At 43.4% G+C, this 25454-nt stretch overlaps 1 protein-coding gene across 1 annotated transcript in view; it reads left to right on the top strand.

Moving 5' to 3' along the window:
* The window catches only part of camk1a (calcium/calmodulin-dependent protein kinase Ia), a 67045-nt gene that overhangs the window by 30549 nt on the left and 11042 nt on the right, over positions 1-25454 (top strand). The window contains exons 3-9 of the mRNA XM_070443542.1: positions 16477-16608; positions 18997-19071; positions 19645-19783; positions 21591-21717; positions 22342-22417; positions 22765-22877; positions 23687-23765. Of these exons, the coding sequence (XP_070299643.1) occupies positions 16477-16608; positions 18997-19071; positions 19645-19783; positions 21591-21717; positions 22342-22417; positions 22765-22877; positions 23687-23765 (741 nt within the window). The remainder of the gene's footprint in view (positions 1-16476; positions 16609-18996; positions 19072-19644; positions 19784-21590; positions 21718-22341; positions 22418-22764; positions 22878-23686; positions 23766-25454) is intronic.

Below are 25454 nucleotides of genomic sequence, written 5' to 3'. Positions count from 1 at the left end.
CTGCGGCGTTCTGATGAGTTGTAGGGTTTAATGGCCAGGCGAGGAGAGCCAGCCAAACAGCGAGTGCAGTAATCCAGACGGGAGATGACAAGTGCCTGGATTAGGACCTGCGCCGCTTCCTGTGTGAGAGGGCATCGTACTCTGCGAATGTTAGTAGAGCATGAACCTACAGGAACGGGTCACCGCCTTATTGTGGTATGAGAACGACAGGTGTGTTGTCAGGATCACGCCAAGGTTCTTAGCACTTGGGAGGAGGACACAATGGAGTTGTCAAACCGTGAATGGCGAGATCATGGAACGCGGGTCCTCCCGCAGGAAGAGACAGCTCCGTCTTGCGATAGGTTTCAGCTTGAGGTGTGATCCGTCTCATAACCACACTGATAGGTCTGCCAGACATGCAGAATGCGATTCGCCACCTGGTAGATCAGGGGGAAAGGAGAAGATTAATTGTGTGTCGTCTGCATAGCAATGATAGGAGAGACCATGTGAGGATATGACAGAGCAAGTGACTTGGTGTATAGCGAGAATAGGAGAGGGCCTAGAACAGAGCCCTGGGACACCAGTTGAGAGCACGTGCGGAGACAGATTCATCGCCACGCCACACCTGTAGAGCGACCTTGTCCATGAGTAGGACGCAATCCCAAGCGTGGGCCGCGCCGGAATGCCCAACTCGGAGAGGTGGAGAGGAGATCTGAGGTTCACAGTATCAAAGGCAGCCGATAGGTCTAGAAGGATGAGAGCAGAGGAGAGAGAGTTAGCTTTAGCAGTGCGGACGCCTCCGTGACACAGAGAAGAGCCAGTCTCAGTTGAATGACTAGTCTTGAAACCTGACTGATTTGGATCAAGAAGGTCATTCTGAGAGAGATAGCAGGAGAGCTGGCAAGGACGGCACGTTCAAGAGTTTTGGAGAGAAAAGAAAAGGGATACTGGTCCTGTAGTTGTTGACATCGGAGGGATCGAGTGTAGGTTTTTCAGAAGGGGTGCAACTCTCGCTCTCTTGAAGACGGAAGGGACGTAGCAGCGGTCAAGGATGAGTTGATGAGCGAGTGAGGTAGGGAGAAGGTCTCCGGAAATGGTCTGGAGAAGAGAGGATGGGGATAGCGTCAAGCGGGCAGGTTGTGTGCGGCCGGTCACAAGACGCGAGATTTCATCTGGTAGAGAGAGGGAGAAGAGTCAAAAGCACAGTGTAGGGCAGTGTGAGCAATCCAGACAGCTGATGTTCTGAAAGACCTGCAAAATCTGGATCCCTACAAATGAGCAGGGCTAGAATCTGGACCCTATCTTTCTAAAATGATCTGCCAAATTGTTGCAACCCCAATTACTAGCCTGTTCAACCTCTCTTTCGTATCAAGGTGCATGCTCTGATGGCCCCCATTAATCCTGTGCCCAAGAAGGCAAAGGTAACTGAACTAAAATGAACTATCGACCTAGACTCATCTTTTTGATCATAAGTCGCTTATCACCTCCATCTTACCTGACACCCTAGACCCACTCCAATTTGCTTACCGCCCCAATAGGGCCACAGACGATGCAATCGCCATCACACTGCACACTGCCTCTATCCCATCGGACAAGAGGAATACCTATGTAAGAATGCTGTTCATTGACTATAGCTCAGCATCACACCATAGTATCCTCCAAGCTCATCATTAAACATGAGCCCTGGGTCTGAACTAGGCATGCACGATATATCGGTGAACATATCGGAATCGGACGATATTAGCTAAAAAGCAACATCGGTATCGGCTGATGTCTAGTTTAACGCCAATGTTAAAAACCTATGTCAAAGCTACCGTGCCACCTTATAACGTAATAACGCCACGTTAATTTTGCGCTACACGTGCAATACAGCATTCCTAACCTAGCCCACACCAATGTCTGCTGTGTGGATCGAGCAGTCAACAAGTCGAGCAGTCATTTGAAAGTCTAAGAACATTTCAGCGAGACAACTTAAAGGCAAAATCCATTAAAGCCAAGTTAATAGAATTCATTGCCCTTGACAACAACCGTTCTCTGTCGTGGGTATGTTGGCTTTCACCGACTGGTCGAGCACCGGTACACACTACCAAGTGCGCTATTTTTCAGATGTTGCCCTACTGGAGTTACACAGTAATAGCGTCACTACTGTTAGCTCCACGACATACATACTATGGAAGCCGTTTGGGTCTTTGCGTAGGAAAAAATAAATATTAGCACTGTCAAAGAACTACCAAAAAGTGTGCAAACAACACCGCCACGGACGATATATTTACAATACCGCGTGGTAAAAAGCATAATTTGTTCACCACAACTTCTGGGTAGCTAGTTTAGCTTGTACCTAGCTAGCACCAATACAACCAGCCTGAACAATGACCAGTAGAAACTGCAGTCAATATCATTATTCTTAGCAACGATTTAGGAATCCTTGTGAGTAAGTATTATCTAGGTTCCACAATGTTGTTCGCTATTGAAATTGAACTTCATGAAAAATAAATAGCTAGCCAGCTACTTACCCCTGTTGCCCAAAGCTAACGTTATAAGCAGCCAGCTAGCTTCATCTGGCTAGTGAGGCACTGGGTTATGTGTTGTGAAGCTAGCCACAATAAGGATTAGGCACAATAGTGGAATTTGCGGTTTGCCTTCAAAATAAGTGTAATTGACTGTGATGCAAATGAATACAAATAGTAGKATTATGCCATACTTTTATTTTGAAGGCTAACCGCAAAGTCCACTATTGTGYCTAATCCGTATTGTGGCTAGCTTCACAGATGGGTCCGACCACCATTAATCAAATAACTGTCTTATAAATTAAGGTTATTTTAGATGACACCTAGCTATATAGTTAGCTATCTAACTAGCTAGCTAACTATAGCTACTGAATCAGATTTTCATATTATTTGACATGTCAAATATTGTATCTTTTAAGACCCAAACGGCATTCCATAGAAATCCTGGTTGAGAATGAAAKGACTGAACAACGAAACAGCACAGCAAGTAAATGAAAGAAACWGGTTTTGATTATGTTTTACTGGTAATGGGGACATACGTAAATGCCAACAAAATAACTTTTTGGTCAGGGTGGTGTGTGTGTGTGTAACCTTTAACTAGGCAAGTCAGTTATTTACAATGACAGCCCGGATGACGCTGGGCAAGTTGTMCACCGCCCTATGGGACTCCCAATCATGGCCAAATGTGATACAGCCTGGCTTTGAACCAGGGACTGTAGTGACACCTCTTGCACTGAGATGCAGTGCCTTAGACCGCTGCGTCCATGTGTGTTAACTATTTAACTGTACAAATTTTAATAAATCGGTATTGTTTTATTTGGCAAGGAAAATATTGGATATCGGTATCTGCCAAAAATGTAATATCAGTGCATCACTAGTCTCAACCCCACCCTGTACAATTGGGTCCTGGACTTCCTGACGGGCCGCCCCCCAGGTGGTGAAGGTAGGAAACAACATTTCTACTTCGKTGATCCTCAACACTGGGGCCCAACAAGGGTGCATGCTCAGCCCCCTCCTGTACTCCCTGTTCACCCATGACTGCGTGGCCTTGCACGCCTCCAACTCATATCATCAAGTTTGCAGACGACAACAGTAGTAGGCTTGATTGCCAACAACAACGAGACAGGCTACAGGGAGGAGGTGAGGGCGGGAAAACAACCTCGCACTCAACGTCAACAAAACAAAAGGAGATGATCATGGACTTAAGGAAACAGCAGAGGGAGTACCCCCCAATCCACAGACAGGACAGCAGTGGAGAAGGTGTAAATGGTCCACCCACACAGACAGTGTGGTGAAGAAGGCACAACAGCACCTCTTCAACCTCAGGAGGCTGAAGAAGTTTGGATTGTCACTTAAAACCCTCAAACTTTTACAGATACACAATTGAGAGCATCCTGTTGGGCTGTATCACAACCTGGTACGGCAACTGCACCGCCCACAACCGCAAGGCTCTCCAGAGGGTGGTGCGGTCTACACAACGCATCACTGGGGGCAAACTACCTGCCCTCCAGGACACTTACAGCACCCAATGTCACAGGAAGGCCAAAAAGATCATCAAGGACAACAACCACCCGAGCCACTGCCTGTTCACCCCACTACCATCCAGAAGGCGAGGTCAGTACAGGTGAATCAAAGCTGGGACCGAGAGACTGAAAAACATCTCTCAAGGCCATCAGTCTGTTAACTTCTTATGGCTGGGGGCAGTATTGAGTAGCTTGGATGAATAAGGTGCCCAGAGTAAACTGCCTGCTACTCAGTACCAGAAGCTAAGATATGCATATTATTAGTAGATTTGGATAGAAAACACTCTGAAGTTTCTAAAACCGTTTGAATGATGTCTAAGTATAACAGAACTCATATGGCAAGCAAAAACCTGAGAAAAAATCCAACCAGGAAGTGGAAAATCTGAGATTTGTAGGTTTGCCTATCCAATATACAGTGTCTATGGGGTCATATTACACTGCCTAAGGCTTCCACTAGATGTCAACAGTCTTTAGAACCTTGTTTGATGCTTCTACTGTGAAGGATGAGGGAATAAGAGCTGACTGAGCCAGGGCTCTGGCAGAGTGCCACGAGCTCACTCAGGTGCGCCACTGTGAGAGTTAGCTGCGTTCCATCGCATTTCTACAGACAAAGGAATTCTCCGGTTGAAACATTTTTGAAGATTTATGATAAAAACATCCTAAAGATTGATTCTATACATTGTTTGACATGTTTCTACAAACTGTAATGGAATTTTTTGACTTTTCGTCTGGCCTGCGCGTCATCAATTTGGATTTTGGAACTAAACGCGCAAACAAAAAGGAGGTATTTGTACATAAATTATGGACATTATCGAACAAAACAAACATTTATTGTGGAACTGGAATTCCTGGGAGTGCATTCTGATGATGATCATCAAAGGTAAGTTAATATTTATAATGCTATTTCTGACTTCTGTTGACTCCACAACATGGCGGATATCTGTATGGCTTGTTTTGGTCTCTGAGCGCTGTACTCAGGTTTGCTTTTTCGGTAAAGTTTTTTTGAAATCTGACAGCGGTTGCATTAAGGAGAAGTTTATCGAAAGTTCCATGTATAATACTTGTATCTTTTATCAATGTTTATTATGAGTATTTCTGTAAATTGATGTGGCTCTCTGCAAAATCACTGGATGTTTTGGAGGTAAAACATTACTGAACATAATGCGCCAATGTAAACTAAGATTTTTGGATATAAATATGAACTTTATCCAACAAAACATACATGAAGTCCTATGAGTGTCATCTGATGAAGATCATCAAAGGTTAGTGATGAATTTTATCTCTTTCTGCTTTTTGTGACTTCTCTCTTTGGCTGGAAAAATGGTAGTGTTTTTCTGTGACTAGGTACTGACCTAACATAATCYGATGGTGTGCTTTCGTCGTAAAGCCTTTTTGAAATCGGACACTGTGGTGGGATTAACAACAAGTTTATCTTTAAATTGAAGTAAAACACTTGTATGTTTGAGGAATTTTAATTCTGAGATTTCTGTTGTTCGAATTTGGCGCCCTGCACTTTCACTGGCTGTTGTCAAGTCGATCCCGTTAACGGGATCTCAGACGATCTCAGCCGTAAGAAGTTAAACATCATTAACACAGAGGCTGCTGCCTACATACAGACTTGAAATCATTGGCCACTTTAATAATGTTTACATATCTTGCATTACTCATCTCATGTACAGTGGGGAGAACAAGTATTTGATACACTGCCGATTTTGCAGGTTTTCCTACTTACAAAGCATGTAGAGGTCTGTAATTTTTTATCATAGGTACACTTCAACTGTGAGAGACGGAATCTAAAACAAAAATCCAGAAAATCACATTGTATGATTTTTAAGTAATTAATTTGCATTTTATTGCATGACATAAGTATTTGATACATACAGATGTATTCAGACACTTTACTCAGTACTTTGTTGTAGCACATTTGGCAGCAATTACAGCATCGAGTTTTCTTGGGTATGACACTACAAGCTTGGCACACCTGTATTTGGGGAGTTTCTCCCATTCTTCTCTGCAGATTCTCTCAAGCTCTGTCAGGTTGGATGGGGAGCGTTGCTACACACCTATTTTCAGGTCTCTCCAGAGATGTTCGATCGGGTTCAAGTCCGGGATCTGGCTGGGCCATTCAAGGACATTGAAACTTGTCCCGAAGCCAGTCCTGCATTGTCTTGGCTGTGTGCTTAGGGTCGTTGTCCTGTTGGAAGGTGAACCATCGCCCCAGTCAGGTTCTGAGTGCTCTGGAGCAGGTTATCATCAAGTATCGCTCTGTACTTTGCTCCATTCATCTTTCCCTCGATCCTTACTAGTCTCCCAATCCCTGCCGCTGAAAAACATCCCCACATGATGCTGCCACTACCATGCTTCACCGTAGGGATGGTGCCAGGTTTCCTTCAGACGCGACCCGACGCTTGGCATTCAAGCCAAAGAGTTCAATCTTGGTTTCATCAGACCAGAGAATCTTGTTTCTCATGATCCGGGAGTCTAGGTGGCTTTTGGCAAGCTCGAAGCGGGCTGTCATGTGCCTTTTACTGAGGAGTGGCTTCCGTCTGGCCACGGTACCATAAAGGCCGGATTGGTGGAGTGCTGCAGAGAGGTTTGTCCTTCTGGAAGATTCTCCTATCTCCACAGAGGAACTCTGGAGCTCCTTCAGAGTGACCATCGGGTTCTTGGTCACCTCCCTGACCAATGCCCTTCTACCCCGATTGCTCAGTTTGGCCGGTCAGTCAGTTCCATATAAGAATGATGGAGCCCACTGTGTTCATGGGGACCTTCCATGCTGCAGCATTTTTTTGTGTCCTTCCCTAGATCTGTGCCTCGACACAATCCTGTCTCGGATCTCTACGGACAATTCCTTCGACCTCATTGCTTAGTTTTTGCTCTGACATATACGGTCAACTGTGGAACCTTATATAGACAGGTGTGCCTTTCCAAATCATGTCCAATCAATTGAATTTACCACAGGTGGACTCCAATCAAGTTGTAGAAACATCTCAAGGATGATCAATGGAAACAGGATGTACCGGAGCTCAAATTTTGAGTCTCATAGCAAACAGTCTGAATACATACAGTACGAAAATAAGGTCTGATTTAAAAAAAGAAATACATTTTCAAAAATGTCTAAACCTTTTTTCGCTTTGTCATTATGAGGTAATGTGTGTAGATTGAGGAAAAATATTTATTTATCCATTTTAGAATCAGGCTGTAACTTAACACATTTTATTTTTTTATTTAAAAAGTCAAGTCAGTTAAGAACAAATTCTTATTTACAATGACGACGCTGGGCCAGTTGTGGGCCGCCCTATGGGACTCCCAATCACAGCCAGTTGTGATACAGCCTGGAATTGAACCAGGGTCTGTAGTGACACCTCTAGCACTGAGATGCAGTGCCTTAGACCGCTGCACTACTCGGGAGCCCAACTGTGGAAAAAGGGTCTGAATACTTTCCGAATGCGCTGTAAATGCATATCAAACATGAAATGATTACAGCATTATATTATTGCTACCTTTTCTCTCCTTGCAGGGGATTAGACAGATCACCAGGCCTCAACCAGAAACACTTGTAATTTTGTATAAATGTTAACATTTGTTTTTACTGTATCGGTGCATGATTCTTTAAAACACAGGAATTATTTATTTTGTACAATGGACTAAGGGAGTGACATCAAGGAGATTAACTTCCAACATTCACAAGCTTGTTCAGTGCACAAGAGCAAATTGTGTAATGACAGCCACAGGTTTTTTTTTATATGCAGGACCGTACTTTACAGGTTCTTGTTCATCAAATTGTGGTCTAAATTGAAGACTTGCAAACAGTGCAATCCCCTGGGACAGAAATCACATCTGTATTTTAGAATGAGCTTCATAAATTACAATGTCCTGACAAATCTGGATAAACAATATGGGTGAATTTATTTTAACATTGTGATGTTGCACACTCCTGAATAATATTCTTGGATATGGCGATTACGGTGGTGTCTGGGAGCTTCACAACAAGTTATTTACATGTGCAGGGTGGGATGTCCTTCAACCTGGAACAAGCAGAGAGGAGAGGAAAGAAATTAACCTCACTGCTCAAATGTCAGTGCTGGTTCAAGTTGCTTAAGCCACAACTACCTTTATTACTCTGCAATCATTTAACAGTTTTGCATATTTTTAGGCTTGGTCAAGTTTACAGAAAGAGTAGAAAAATGTAGCCTCAAATTGTAACTAGTAACACATACCCCAATGGTGCAACACAATAAGGGYAGGGAAAGTGGCAAGAGAAAGTTAGCTAGGTAATCAAACACTGCAGCTAGGTAGCAAAACAGACTCATCAACAGGATGTACAAATAACTTGGCTGGCTATTGGGCAGGACTGTTTTCTCCTGCCAATGCAATGGAGTGAAACGTGATCAGGTGCCCACTTTAGTACCTGAAAACGATTTGCTGGCTAGCAAGTTCACCAATTCAGYATTTAAAACTGTCCGGTTCTTCACAATTGAGACATTGCTGAATCTACGACTAGTTCGTTTAGGATGTTCATCTCGAAAACAGCCGATATAAGCAGGATGAGATCGCCTGCTGTCGTGGCCAACGTGTTAACTAGCTAGCTTAGCAACGGACTCTTAAGGGATAGCCTCCTTACATGGGATTGGGACACGCAAATTTTGACACCCTGCCTCGAAAGTCTTCCTCAAAAGGCAGCATCCTTATTATCGCCAGCTGCTGTCTCGTTAAACCATAAATTCGCGTTAAATTCACCCACGCAGCTGATCTCAATGGCAAACATTGGGCACCTCATTACTGCTCAATAAAAGATGCTTGCAACCACAGTCGTTCAAGATATGTTCGCCCTCTGGTTGGTATTGTCATTGCAACAACTAAGTCCTTTTTGAACAGAGTAAGGCTGATTGATTTATTTGACAAGCATTCCGTACAATATAAATAAAATATTTCCTCGTTGAAATCTACTTTTGCAATCTACCCGACAATTTGTATGACTAGAACCTAATGTTGGTGTAGCTTACTGACTTATTTTATTAGTTTCCTATTTATGTTATCCAAAAGTGTCTGGTATGGTCATTTCTAATCAAGATTGGGGGTAAAATAACACTTGACTGTCCATATTTGAACTGTGTAACTTGACATCAAGTCAATCGGGGTATTGAGTTATTTGTGCCAATTTTGAGTTAATTCGTAACCTTAGGATACARTTGACCAGGGGTCTCCAACCCTGTRCCCGGGGAGCTACCCACCTGTAGGTTTTCGCTCCAACCCCAGTTGTAACTAACCTGGTTKAGTTTATCAACCAGCTAATTATTAGAATCAGGTTGGAGTGAAAACCTACAGGACAGTAGCTCTCCAGGAACAAGGGTGGTGAGCCCTGCACTAGACACTTGTATGTCGTATCCCAGTGGAGACCAATATCTATCTTGTGGTATTAAGCTATATAAAACGATGGTTGTTGATGTGTATGGCTGCATTTTAGATCKATTTTTGTACATTTGAATGTTGCAGTAATAGGACCTAGGCCTAGCATTTGCACAAGCAAGAGAGAACATCATTTTGATAGCAAGCCCTGATCCAATGACTCAACTGCACCCGCATGGAGAGAAAGATAACTGCTCATTTTCCGCCAGCTCACAAGGCTCATTTTAATTTCCTGATGCTAACATATGGAATTGTTTTAAGATGGTCATATCATGGATAATTTAGCMATTTGATTTTGAATTGTATCTCTCTTCCSTTTCTTTTTATCCCCAAAAAACTCCCTAGTCCTTGCRYATGACAAGRGTACCCTTAACATGATSCAGCCACCARGCTTGAAAATATGTGTTGGATTTGCCCCCAAAAGTTAATCTTTGTATTCATGATGTAAAGGTCAATTCTTTGCCAAATATTTAGCAATTTTACTTTAGTGCCTTATTGCAAACAAGATGCATGTTTTGGATTTTTTACAATTCTGTACAGGCTTGCTTCTTTTTACTCTGTCATTTACAGTGCCTTCGGAAAGTATTCAGACCCCTTGACTTTTTCCAAATTTTGTTAGGTTACAGCCTTATTCTAAAATGTATTAAATCGTTWTTTTCCTCATCTACACACAATACCCCATAATGACAAAGTAAACAGGTTTAGATATTTTGGGGTCTGAATACTTATGTAAATAAGGTATTTCTGTTTTTGAATTTTAATAAATTTGCAAAGATTTCTAAAAACCTGTTTTCGCTTAGTCATTATGGGGTAGTGTGTGTAGATTACTGAGGATTTGAAAAATATGTTTTAATCCATTTTAGAATAAGGCTAAATGTAACAAAATGTAGAAAAATTCAAGGGGTCTGAACACTTTCCGAAGGTACTGTAGGTTAGCATTGTAGAGTAACTACAATGTRGTTGATCCATCCTCAGTTTTCTCCTGTCACAGTCATTTAACTCTGTAACTGTCACGGGTGTCCTCCTCCTCTTCAGACGAAGAGGAGGAGTAGGGATTAGACCAAAGTGCAGCGTGATATTTGGACATAATGAAGTTTATTAAAGTACTGACGAAAACAGAAAAACACTTCAAACTACAAAATAAGAAAACGACGTAGACAGACCTGAACATGGAACTTACATAAATGCACGAAGAACTCACGAACAGGAACGGACTACATCAAATGAACAAACAAACCGAAACAGTCCCGTGTGGTGCAACATACACAGACACAGAAGACAATCACCCACAAACAAACAGTGTGAACAGCCAACCTATATATGGTTCTCAATCAGAGGAAACGTCAAACACCTGTCCCTGATTGAGAACCATATAAGGCTAATTACAAGTGACCTAAACATAGAAACACAAAACATAGAATGCCCACCCCAACTCACGCCCTGACCAACTAAACACATACAAAAATAACATAAAACAGGTCAGGAACGTGACAGTAACTGTTTTAAAGTTACCACTGGCCTCATGGTGAAATTCCTGAGCGGTTCCTTCCTCTCCGGCAACTGAGTTAGGAAGGACACCTGTATGTTTGTAATGACTGGGTGTATTGGTACACCATCCAAAGTGTAATTAATAACTTCACCGTGCTCAAAGGGATATTCAATGTCTGCTTCTTTTTATTTTACCCACCTACCAATAGGTGCTCTTTGTGAGGCATTGGAAAACCTCCCTGGTCTTTGTGGTTGAATTTGTGTTTGAAATGTYCTGCTCGACTGAGGGACCTTATAGATTTTTGAATGTGTAGGGTACAGAGATGAGGTAGTCATAAAAAAATCATGTTAAACACTATTATTGCACACAGAGTGAGTCCATCCAACTTATTATGTGACTTGTTAAGCAAATGTTTACTCCTGAACTTATTTAGGCTTGCCATAACAAAGAGGATGAATACTTATTGACTTAAGGCATTTCAGCTTTTAATTTATTAATTTGAACATTTTTAAAAACATAATTCCACTTTGACATTATTGAGTATTGTGTGTAGACCYGTGACACAATTCAGGCTYTAACATAACAAAATGTGGAACAAGTCAAGGGGCATGAATACTTTCTGAAGGCTCTGTATTTAACCCCAAAGAACGGTTATTTTGTCTATGTATTATCTTTTACCAGATCTATTGTGTTATATTSTCCTACATTCCTTTCACATTTCCACAAACTTCAAAGTGTTTCCTTTCAAACGGTACCAAGAATATGCATATCCTTGCTTCAGGGCCTYAYTTACAGGKAGTTKGATTTGGGTATGTCATTTTAGGCGATWWAAAAWWAAAAAAYGMSRYGATCCTTAAGATGGCAGATCTGTATATGAATTTGCATTTGGCTCACAACACTTGTTRGATTTGATAAGGTAATGAAGCTATTATACAGTAGAGAAGACATCACCACATACAGTACATGTCTATTTGGATGTGGATTCTAAAAGCACACTGGTATCATTACACATATTGGCACTGGCCACTACAATGTTTTGGTAATCTGAGAGCCCACAGGGACTCCGGTTTACATCAATAGCTAATGGCAAATGTTGACTACAAGCCAGTGTATTACTGTGCTGTGCGTGTATGAACAGTGTGTACTGCATGTGTATTCAATCCAAATGTTTGTGCACCAAATATTTGGGCTCGTTTGGGTGATGGGTGCGATAGTTCTCTCATGGCTGAGATTTATTCCCATGCTAATGATGGAAAGTGTACAAGCTCAGAGCTAGAAGGTTAGTGATGTTTCTTCAGACTCTGTGCGTGTGCGTGCATGTGTGCCTGCGCGCGGTCTGTCACGCTCCGTTCCTCCCCCCTCTCTCTCCCCCTGCATGTCAACCTAGGTTAAACACAGCCTCCTTTCCTCTCTGCCTCTCATTCTCACTCACCACTCATATTCTTGTGTGCACTCAGATCACTGCACTAGAGACACATTACACTAGCTGAACCATCGCTGGCCTGCCTATTTATCTATGGCATATTTAATCCATTTTCCATTATGGGAAATTAATCTCTCAACCCACATATCTGAGATGGTGTTGGTGTCACCATTGCTAAGGATAATATCAATATTGTGGCATACTGGAAGTGTTATAAGCAATCATCTGTGGTAGTCGTGTTATTCTATAAATAATTTAAATACCAGTATGTATTGTTTTTCAGATAGCTGCTAAGCTTCCGTTTTAGGGCTAGGAATTGCCAGTGACTTCACGAATACGATATCATGATACTTAAGTGCCGATAACAATATGTATTGCTATGCTCACGATTCTATATGTATTGCGATTCAATATTGTGAAACATTTATCGATACTTGGAGTCAAAGTATAGATATAATATCCCTTACAAAATATTTTTTGGGGGGGGCAAATTTGTTTAAAATTAAATAGTGTGCAAAACAATGTTACCAGAAGTTTGCAAATGTTTGCCACTAGTGGTGAATCTGCGGCAAACCTTTGGCAACAATAATATTTATTGCCACTAATGGCAAATAGTTGAAGAGGATGCTGGCCTTCTAGGCAGAGTTCCTCTGTCCAGTGTCTGTGTCTTTTGCCCATCTTATCTTTCTTTTTATTGGCCAGTCTGAGATATGGCTTTTCTTTGCAACTCTGCCTAGAAGGCCAGCATCCCAGAGTTGCCTCTTCACTGTTGACGTTGAGACTGGTGTTTTGCGGGTACTATTTCATGAAGCTGCCATTTGAGGACTGCGTCTGTTTTCTCAACTAGACACTCTAATGTACTTGTCCTCTTGCTCAGTTGTGCACCGGGGCCTCCCACCTCCTCTTTCTATTCTGGTTAGAGCCAGTTTGCGCTGTTCTGTGAAGGGAGTAGTACACATCGTTTGTACGAGATCTACAGTTTCTTGCCAATTTCTCCCATGGAATAGCCTTCATTTCCCAGAACAAGAATAGACTGACGAGTTTCAGAAGAAAGGTCTTTGTTTCTGGCCATTTTGAGCCTGTAATCGAACACACAAATGCTGATGCTCCAGATACTCAACTTGTCTAAAGAAGGCCAGTTTTATTACTTCCTTAATCAGCACAACCGTTTTCAGCTCTGCTAACATAATTGCAAAAGGTTTTCTAATGATCAATTAGACTTTTAAAATGATAAACTTGGATTAGCTAAAACAACGTGCCATTGGAACACAGGAGTCATCGTTTGTGATAATGGGCCTCTGTACCGCTATGTAGATATTCCATAAAAGATCAGCCGTTTCCAGCTACAATAGTCATTTACAACATTAACAATGTCTACACTGTATTTCTGATCAATTTGATGTTATTTTAATGGACCAAAAATTTGCTTTTCTTTCAAAAACAAGGACATTTCTAAGTGACCCCAAACCTTTGAACGATTGTGTGTGTGTGTGTGTGTGTGTGTGTGTGTGTGTGTGTGTGTGTGTGTGTGTGTTGTGTAATTCACCAGCTAAGTAAAGATGCACATCTGCTTCTAATCCTGTCCTCGGTTGAAACGGACCTCCTCTGTGTGTGTGATAGTTACACTATGTTTAGCTCTCTGGATTGAGGGAGGGAGTGAGCCATACACTCTACCTTGATTGTCCCTTTCATGGGCCTCAGGCCCTCAGCTCAGTGGTCTTTAAGGGTTGCCAGGCACAGGCCATTAGGATTTTACTGACAGAKTACGAGAGAGCTTTGTGTCCTTGTGTCCTAGTGATAAAATATCAGTTAACATTTACTGTAAAACAGGCCAGGGCAGGCTTTATAGGTACATCGCGAATATAGAGTTTTTTTCTGGGTCGAACAGCACAAATAAAGCAATGGCTTGTCTCCTTTTCCAGGTCGATGAGAAGTGCAACTTTATTTGATTTTGTTGCTTGCAGGCTAAATTTGAAGACAATTATGTGGACGGGGAAGTGCAGTGAATGCGTGAGATTTGATCCCCTCTTTTTGGAATCAGCCTAACCATGCAACCCTTTCTGCACCACTGGCTCATTGAGCACAAGACTGAGGGCCATGGGTGGCAGGAAGTCTCATCATGGGGTGTCAAGGACTTACAGCGACTTTCAAAATGAATGCAAGGGGAGTAAACAAGATATGGGAATTCAACAGAATGCATAGGATTAGAATATATTACATTTAAGTTATGTAATATAGTTTAAGTTATTTAAGTGTGTGTGCCTGTGCGTGTCCGTGTGTGGTTGGTGTAATGCTSAGCTCAGTGATAGACAGTGAGTGAAAGTGGTGCGCCAATGTACCCTACAGCAGTGCTGGGTTGTTCGTGACAGCGGCTGAGAACCGTAAAGTTTACATGCTTTCAATTAACATTGACATTTTAGTAATTTAGCGGACCCTAATCCAGAGCGATTTACAATTAAGAGATGAAGAGATGTGCTGTCGGCCAAATGAGGTTGTCAGGCTCACCAAATGGGATAGAGGGGCCTTTATGTTGATTCTCTCAGAACCTCAGCATCGTAACTGACCCTCCACTCATCCTCATGCCCTGTAGCAGGGAGCGATGGAACTGACCACAACAAGTGATAGAATTACCATAACGCCCCAGTTCTCTGTGAACGTGCGTGCCCATCAGTGCATGTTTTTGCTCAATACCAACCAGACTGTTATGTGGGTTTACTGGGTTGCTCTTTTTTGGTTGCATTCCTTCTATAAGGAAATATTCCTTCTATAAAATTGAATAAATAATAGCATCAAGTTGTGTGTGAGTGTTGTTTAACAAGGGGAATGAGTCGAGAGAGAGAGAGATCACAGCTGCAAGTGGGATGTGCTCTCAAAGATGTCCTCCAGTAAAACAATGTTGGTGTGCTTGATTCTGAAAAGAGAGATTTTTTTTGCGAGGTTGTATAATAGCTGGTAACGTGAGTGTACACGTCTTCATCGTCATCTGTCTCTAACCGCATCTGTTTCTGATTGCACAGCGTGCGCGCGCGTGCACATGGCTGTGTGTGTGGGTGGCCTATTGAATAATTCACAATGGAGACATTGCTGTAGTGCCTCAAACTGTTTGCCATGTGAACTTTGAGACTGACAGGTAGGTGGTAGTGGCGCTATCCCAAATAGCAGCGAGAGAGACTGGCTTGTAGAATTTTTTTAAATATCTAGATGGAGTGCTGTTTCAATGGTTATTTTTGTGGGAGTCAGACAGGGTTGGGGTTGGGATGGGTGATGTGGATGGCTAGTGATGATGAGTGAGCAAACACTTGTGTTTTTGTTTATCCAGCCTCTCCTCTGCCCTGAACCCCACAGGACCTGGCTGCCATGACACACACAGCTGTGGAGAGCCTGGAGTGCATGTGATGTTCCTGGTTATAGTAGCTAGTCCTCCTTGGGGAAACCCTCCCTGGGGGGAGAGAACCTGTGCTGCTACTGGGAGGGATGGGATGAGAGAAACAGGATGTGCCTTATTAGAGGGTGGCCGTGGGGACACCGTCCATGGGTAGAGAGGTGCTGCTGGCATGGGTTAGGGACAGACACGATGTGCCTGGWTATAGCAGCCATGGGGAGGCCCTCCCTGGGTGGAGAGAGCCTACGTTCGTGGGAGAGATGGTGGACAGAATGTGCATGGTAATAGTGGCTGGCCATGGGGAATGTGTTGGACAGGTTGTGCCTGGTTAGGCCATGGGGATCTATGGGGGATACCCTCAGCCGCCCTTGGTGTGTGCTCTCTCTGAGGAGGAAGGGAGGCTCTTTCTGTAGCCACACTCGCCCCACCAGGAGTCATGCAGCTCACGTGCGAACACTCTTTGTGCAAAGTGATCCACACGCCTTATTTCCCAAGAACTCCACCTATTGAGTTGGGTCAGACCCTTTCCTCTTATTAAAATGTCACTATCGTTTTAGTAACCCACCTTTTGAGACAAGCAGGCCTTATTGKCTTGGGTTCTAGGGACCAAGACTAACTGCCTCACTTTTGCATTGGTGACATACGTTCAGCAACACATCTTTAACCCATTTTAATGTACAGTATTTGGATTGGTCTTTGCAGTTAGTAAGTGTAACTGTAAGCGTGTGTCATATTTTTGAACATGTGTGTTTCCTGTGCTCCAGGGGGGCGTTCTCGGAGGTGGTGCTAGCAGAGGAGAAGGGGACCCAGAGGCTGGTGGCCATCAAGTGTATCCCCAAGAAGGCTCTGCAGGGAAAGGAGAACAACATCGAGAATGAGATCGCTGTGCTGCACAGGTCAGTAACATAGAGAATTAACACAACAAYACACACCACACCACACCACTACATAACTCGATATCCTTAATGCTAGAATCCGCAGTTGAAACAATTACAAAGCGGCCACGCGCCTCTGTTTTGGTAAAATGCAAACTGATGGGCCTGAAGAAATGTAATCATTCTCAAATACATAAACAGAGCTATGGGTGCAAGGACTGACCTTCCATGATATCAACATTATAGTTTAAACCATGTTTTGAGGCTATGCAATGTTTGTTTATATTTACGTTGTTTACAAACATGAGTAATACCAACTTATATTTTGGGTTCCGATGGAAGTGACAGGTGAACTGAGCTCATGAGGCATTTCTAAGTTATAGCCTATTCTTCAAGAATCAATGGGTAGGCTACATATCAATAATTAATACGTCCAAAAATGGARGTAGCAACTGCAGATTCCAGCTTTAATAATGAATACCAGGTCGTTTCCCCATCATCAGTCATGAAAATATTTGAATACTCATTACGTTCAGGCTCAGGAAAGAGGCTGAAGGCGGCAGGTAGCCTAGCGGTCGMGCCAGTAACCGAGAGGTTGCTGGGTCAAATCRCCGAGCAGACTAGGTCTAACATCTGTTGCTGTGCCCTTGAGCAATGCACTCAACCCTAATTGCTCCTGTAAGTCGCTCTGGATAAGAGCATCTGGTCAATTACTAAAATGTAAAATCGAAATTATAAACTGGGTGGTTTCAGCCCTGAACGCTGATTGGCTGACAGCCGTGGCATACCACGGGTATGACGAAACACTTATTTTTACTGCTCTAATTACGTTGGTAATCKGATAATAATAGCAATAAAGAACATAGCAACTCTGCTTTGCATCGTGCATAAGAACAGCCCTTAGCTGTGCTATATTGGCCATATACCACAACCTCTTGGGCCTTATTGCTTAAGTAACACACAGGATCTGTCAATGTAAAGAATTGACAGCATGGTATCTATCTATTGGCTCATGGTAATGTACGGCAGAGCCAACTTGATGTTAAGCAGTGGATGCCAGTGGAGAAGGGGTACTGGCTGGATGCATGATACAGTACGTTATATATATGTGTCCTGTCAGTAGAAACACCAGGATTGTGCACCGGAAATGTCAGGAGTAAAGAAGATAAACCTATTTTTAGTGTCCTTGTTGCTAGGGCAACAGCACATACAGAGGCGGGGGGGAGATGTGTGTGTGTGTGTGGAGTTCCCTGCAGCAGTGTGATGGAGAGAGAGAAATAGAATTGAGGGGAGGGAGAGAGACATACTCATAGACATACACATTGACATCCTCTCTCCTCCATCCTCTCGCTCTTTTCTTTACAGCAACAACACACAGTGTCACATATCGCCTACATGAATGCTTACAGTGTAACAACGGAGCAATGTCCTGCCTCAGCCTTGGATGTCTCGTTGTTGGCTTGTGTATTACCAGTGCTGTTCCTGCCAGTGTAATTCCCTCAGTAACTATAGAACTCCCCCTAACTGGCTCGCTTCTCTCTCGTCTGTGGTGCTGCATCAGGACATGGACACTGGTGTGTTCAGCCAACGTCAGGAGCTGTCTCCAAAATATATCCATATATTCTGGATAGAGATGATGAAACACTCCTCTGTCAGAGACTACTGTACGTTTTGGTGTGAGAAGAAAACAACCGGCCCCACGATATTACAAGTTCTCTATTTATGGGATGAGGCTTTGTGTATGGTATTCCTACATACTCTTAAACACAGCAATGGTGCCACCTGGTGATCACATGACAGTATTGAGAGCGAGACACRGTGCAGCATAGTACTGTACACTGAGTATACCAAACATAAGGAACACCTTCCTAATAATTGAGTTGAACGTTTTCCCTCAAGAACAGCCTCAATTCATTGGGCGTGGACTCTACAAGGTGTCAAACGTTCCARAGAGATGCTGGCCCAATGCTTCCCACGGTTGTCAAGTTGGCTAGATGGGCTTTGGGCGGTGGACCATTCTTGACACACACGGGAAACTGTTGAGTGTGAAAAACCCAGCAGCTTTTGCAGTTATTGACACAAACCGGCACCTGGCACCTACTACAATACCCCGTTCAAAGGCACTGAAATATTTTGTCTAGCCATTCACCCTCTGAATGGCACATACAATCTATGGCTCAAGTCTTAAAACTCCTTCTTTAACCTGTCTCCTCCCCTTCACRTACGCTGATTTGAAGTGGATTTAACAAGTGACATCAATAAGGGATCATAGCCTTTACCTGGATTCAGTCGATGTCAGTCTATGTCATGGAAAGAGCAGGTGTTCTTAATGTTTTGTGCACTCAGTGTATATTGTCATAATAATATCCCTGTCTTTCTGTCTTCTTTGTGTCTTTATTTCTTTTTCAGAATCAAGCACACCAACATTGTTTCACTGGAGGATATATTTGAGAGCACATCCCACTTGTACCTGGTCATGCAGCTGTGAGTCGGCTCTCTCTCTCTCTCGTTCTCTCTCTCTCTCTCTCTCTCGTTCTCGTTCTCTCTCTCTGTCTCTCTTTATCTCTCTCTCTCTCGTTCTCTCTCTCTCTCTCTCTCTCTCTGTCTCTCTTTATCTCTGTCACCCCTCTCTCCCCTTCTTATTCAGTGTTCTGGTAGAAATACTGTAAGTCATGAATCGGGGACAGATTGCTGGACTGGTGTGGGGTAAGAGTTGAAGACATGTTTTTCCTTTCTTCAAATATTGTGTTTAGGAGAAGCATAACAGTGAGCGGACATTCCCTTTTTCTGTATGTATAGMACCTTCTTTTTGTCCAGCACCTGCWAGTAAGTATTATACGTAAGTAGCATTGGCTCGTGCGTGCCGGGAACGGCTTATAGGAGTAAGGGCCTATCRCCTTTCTGTAGCATGAGGCAGCTTGATGTACAAGTACACCCCCTGGACAGGACACTAGTCTATAGCAGGGCCTTACTGCCACACAATCTCCTTAATGTTGTGTGCCAAGCAGGGAAGCATCGGGTCCCATTTTTAGTATCATGGATGTGTGTCTCTGTCAGGGTGTCTGGAGGGGAGCTGTTTGACCGCATCGTAGAGAAGGGTTTCTACACGGAGAGAGACGCCAGCCAACTCATCCACCAGATCCTGGACGCTGTCAAATACCTCCATGACATGGGCATCGTACACAGGGACCTGAAGGTATGGCAACTCGACACTCACACACACTCACACATGCACGCACGTGCCTTACACACACTCACACATGTACGCACGTGCTTTACTCACACATGCACGCACGTGCCTACACACACTCACACATGCATGCACGTGCATACACACCCTCACACATGCACAAACACACACACTCATACATGCACGCACGTGCCTACACACACTCACACATGCACAAACACACACACACTGACACATGCACGCAAACCAGGGTTGGGGTCAAATCCATTTAAATTCCAGTGAATTCAGAAATTCTAAGTGTTACTCATTGAAAAGCATTGAATAGATTTGGAATTTCGGTGTACTTCCTGAATTGTCTGGAACTGAAAGATAATTGACCCTGACGCGCACACACATACATACATACACACACCTCCACGACATGGTCATACCATACATGGTCATCCTACACAAGGTCATCCTACACAGGGTCATCACATGGTCATGCTGCACAGGGTCATCACATGGTCATGCTGCACAGGGTCATCCTACACAGGGTCATCCTACACAGGCTCATCCAACACAGGGTCATCCAACACATGGTCATCCTACACGGGGTCATCCTACACATGGTCATCCAACACAGGGTCATCCTACACAGGGTCATCCTAGACATGGTCATTCTACACAGGGTCATCCTAGACATGGTCATTCTACACAGGGTCATCCTAGACATGGTCATTCTACACAGGGTCATCTAACACAGGGTCATCTAACACAGGGTCATCTAACACAGGGTCATCTAACACAGGGTCCATCTAAACCACAGGGTCATCTAACACGGGTCATCTAAACACAGGTCATCTAACACAGGTCATCCTACACGGGTCATCTAACACAGGGTCATCTACACAAGGGTCATCCTACCAACAGGGTCATCCTACACAGGGTCATCTAAAACACAGGGTCATCTAACACAGGGTCATCTAACACAGGGTCATCTAACACAGGGTCATCCTACACAGGGTCATCCTACACAGGGCCGATCTGCTTGTTTCCCTCCTTGGAGAGTCAGTTGATGAGATCTTGTACTGTTGTGAAATGGTCATGATTCCTGTAGAAATAGATACATTAGTATTAGATGCTGTCCATTAGATTAGTACTCAAAAATAACAACCACTCCAATTACTCTTTGTCTTGCATTGCTACACATCCATGTCTCGTGTTCACCAATGTGAGAAAGCTGGAAATCTAGGTTAATTTACTCCTCTCCTGCCAAATTATAATTTTCATATTTAAATATTTTACATGGATACAGCTGTTGGTGCAATGTTGCCAAGCAATCACTATTTGACCATTTGAACATGGAATGCAACAGATCCTCCCTCAGGTTTAGGCATGCTGCCACATCCCAGGCTGGAAGAAGAGGTGCCAATGTACTCCCTCAACAACTTTTCTTGCCAATTATTTCTTACCGGAATCATTAAGGTTTCTGTAAGAAAAGCTTCGAAGCTCCAGTTGTAATCTTTTCACTTTTTATCATAACGTCATACCCTAATTTTCTCTCTCACTCTATCTCTCTTTCCCTTCTCTCTTTCTCTCTCTCTCTCTCTCCCTTCTCTCTTTCTCTCTCTGTTCCTCCCTCTCTCGCTCTCTTTCTCTCCGCCTCTCTCTCTTTCTTTCTCTCTCCATCCGTGTCTCTCTTTCTCTCTCCCTCCCTGTCTCTCGCTTTCTCGCTCTCTCTGTCTCTCCCCTCCACACTCTCACTCTCACCCTCTCTCTCACCCTCTCTCTCTCACTCTCTGTCTTTCTTTTGTCTCTTTTCTCTCTCTAGCCAGAGAATCTGTTGTATTACAGTATGGACGAGGACTCTAAGATCATGATCAGTGACTTCGGCCTGTCTAAGATCGAGGATACAGGCAGTGTCATGTCTACAGCCTGTGGGACCCCAGGATACGTGGGTAAGAGATCTGTGCGTGCATGAGTGTGTGTGTGTGTCCATGTGTTTGTGGGTGTGTGCATGCGTGATCTCTCTCACTACCCCCTCTCTTTCTCTCCCTGATCCATTCACAACCTCCTCCTCGCATGCCATTTATGTTGGAGTGCTATTGTATCAACTGTTAGTCCTTCAAAAGCTCTCTGTCTTTCTCTCTCTGTGTGTGTGTGTGTGTGGTGGTGTGGTTGTGTGTGTGTGTGGTGTGTGTGTGTGTGTGTGTGTGTGTGTGTGTGTGTGTGTGTGTGTGTGTGTGTGTGTGTGTGTGTGTGTGTGTGTGTGGTGATGTAAACCCACTAAAGCTCTGATTGAGAGGGTAAAACACGAACTTCAATGGACTCTGTCGCAATCAGTCCCTCCGTCTTTCTCAATCACGCTCTCCCTCTCTGTCTTTCTCCCTCTTAGCCCCAAATCTCTCTCCCTCTCTGTCTTTCTCCCTCTTAGCCCCAAATCTCTCTCCCTCTCTGTCTTTCTCCCTCTTAGCCCCAAATCTCTCTCCATCTCTGTATTTCTGACTCTCCATCTCTGTATTTCTGACTCTCCCTCTCTTCCTCTCTCCTCCTCTGACTTTGCGGTTTCATGTTGTTGGCAGCTCCTGAGGTGTTGGCTCAGAAACCGTACAGCAAAGCAGTAGACTGCTGGTCCATCGGAGTCATCTCTTATATTCTGTAAGTTATCTGCTTAGTCCCCCAACACAAATACAGTCTCATACTCTGTATACTGACTGGTGCTTGTGCATTTAAACATCTGTTATAGAACACTCGCTAGAGCAGCTCGGTCCAAAAGTTGTACAATTCTTAAATGGTTCTGTCCGTGTCCTTCAATGATCTTCACACCCCCACGTTATTTGGTATGGTCGTGTTGGTATGGTCGATCTGTGGCTGGGACTCTTGGCACTTAATAGCGCTACAGTGATATTACATCCTTACAACCCAATTTAAATGGGATATTTRATTAACTGCGTTCGATGTATGGGAGCAAAAAGTGTTCCCTCATGTCATATGAACTCTTTCAGGTTGTGTGGCTACCCTCCGTTTTACGACGAGAACGATGCTAAGCTGTTTGAGCAGATACTGAAGGCAGAGTATGAGTTTGACTCTCCTTACTGGGATGACATCTCCGATTCAGGTATCTTAAACACACTTTTTACTTTTTTTTGATAATAGAAAAAAAGTCAGAGGATCACACAAAAAACACAATAAAAGCATGAATCCTTTTTCAATGATCTGCACTCGTTTCAAAGACATAGATTATATTGGACTGTGAATGAATACCATGTCTACTTTGTGTGGATTTGTAAGCCATTGATTGTACTGTACCATACACAAGTATGTGGACACCCCTTCAAATMAATGGRATCGGCTATTTCAGCCACACCCGTTGCTGACAGGTGTATAAAGCACACAGCCTCGCAATCTCCATAAACAAACATGGGCAGTAGAATGGCCCATACTGAAGAGCTTAGTGACTTTCAACGTGATGCCGTCATAGGATGCCACCTTTCCAACAAGTCAGCTTGTCAAATTTCTGCCCTGCTAGAGCTGCCCCGGTCAACTGTAGTGTAAGTGTTGTTATTGTGAAGTGGAAACGTCTAGGAGCAACAACGCGAAGTGGTTGGCCACACAAGCTCACAGAACGGGACCGCCGAGTGCTGAAGCATTTAGTACATAAATATCATCTGTCCTTGGTTGCAACACTCACTACCGTGTTCCAAACTGCCTCTAGAAGCAACATCAGCACCATAACTGTGAAGGATGTTATAGCAGCAAAGATGGGGCCAACTCCATATTAATGCCCATGACTTGGAATGAGATGTTTGACGAGCAGGTGTCCACATACTTTTGGTCATGTAGTGTATCTGGAGATAGTGTAAATTGGTAAGGAATCAACAATGTGAATGTTCAGTAATGATTTGAAACTGTTTTGATTAATTCCAGCTAAAGACTTTATCTGTCACCTGATGGAGAAAGACTTCATGAAGAGATATACCACTGATCAAGCACTTCAACACCCCTGGTACTACAAGCTTTCCTAACACAGCCCCAACCAAACCCAAACCCACCACTACCTAGCCCAACCACACCAACCAACCCTAGCCCAACCACAACCCTAGCCCCAACACAAACCTAGCCCCAACCAAACCGTAGCTCCACCCAACCACAAACTTCTCACAGTCGCAGGATCCGACAAAATTACTGATAATACAGTACAGCACAGATGGTCAGTAATAGAAACACCATATGTCACTGGATGAACTCTGCTTTCAACTTGTCCCTATTTCCACAGACCATAATCGGGTAGTTTATCTGACCTGTCAAACTTCAACAATAGTAGTGTTTGTGTGTCGGATACTCACCTATACTAACTGCCAGTTGGTGAAATAGCAACAGTGACTATGTGTGTAATGTGTTCAACAAAACCAAATCCAGACTGAGAGAGATCAAATCAGAATCCAGCGGAGTGCAGTTCACTGTTAAATGTCTTGAATTGTTGGTTAAGCAAATAGAAGAACCAGACAACTTTTTGTGAGCAGATTATGTTTCTCTACCTTTTCTCGTTTAAGTCAATTTCATGTCCCCTATTAAGACACCAACAATCTAAGTTGAGATATTACTAAATATATCTGCCGTCTCCTTGTAAAGAAAGTGGAGATAACAATGGAAGAATGGAATCTCTCATGTGACGTTTTATGATTGTAAGACATCAAATATGTGATAAAATATGTGAAAGAGCTCAGACTAGGCTTACTGGGTACTGAATGCTGTACTGAAATGTGTACTGAATTGGTACTGAATGGTATGAATGGGTACTGACATGGGTACTGACACCCCATGGGTGTTTCAAATAATCCCCCACCTATTAAACAGTCTATTTTAACGGCATTTCCAGAATGTAAAACGTACAAATGATTTAATAATCTCCTTAAAGTTATTAAAATAAACTGAAGATTCTATTCATCATCGAAGTAAGCACTCTGCCAATCCAGTAAATCACCTGCTTCACTTTCAACTAAACAGAGACTTCAAATCAAGACATGATTATTCAATCAGGGTGGTGTTATTACTTGTTGTCCACAAACCTACACCACCCTCTTGGCCCTCTGTCGATAAGACGCCAACGCACAAAGACCATAACACAAACAACTTTCAACGAATTAATCTAAAAGCTGATTCCACATTTTCTGTACTGCTATTCTTGGTAATTAGTTCAAGCTTGTTCTTCCTAAAGGCCTGTCTGATGACATTTCAAATCTCCCCCTCTACTGTTGGATTATTAAAAAAGGCACACGAAAGTGAACAATAATTTTTAAAATCTCCTGCCATGAAAGAAGCAACAACAATCTGACAAATCCCGACCCAAAATGCATGAGAAGTCAGTCGTCAATAGTCTCCTTCTTCTCGTTGTTTGCATTTTTGTCCACCCCTTGAAGGTCTCTATCCATGATATCCTTTCATCCCTGATCGATTATTCTCTATCTCGCATCAATGCCGACTTGTCCACTCCAAACATCTTTGGAGAGAGTTCCAGGAGGGGCCGGGTCCTTCGTGTACTCTGGACAAGGCCCACCCACCGCCCCCTCTCTCCCACACTCACCCCCCCACCCCCCTCCCTCTTCCACCCCCCCCCCGGTTCTTCCTAGCTCCACCCAAACCCTAAACCCTAGCTTCATTTCCACATCTAGTTCAACAATAACCGCTGATCGCA

This window comes from Salvelinus sp. IW2-2015, linkage group LG1 (assembly GCF_002910315.2).
Source record: "Salvelinus sp. IW2-2015 linkage group LG1, ASM291031v2, whole genome shotgun sequence".
Lineage (NCBI taxonomy): Eukaryota > Metazoa > Chordata > Actinopteri > Salmoniformes > Salmonidae > Salvelinus > Salvelinus sp. IW2-2015.
This window is presented reverse-complemented; position numbering and strand designations above follow the sequence as displayed.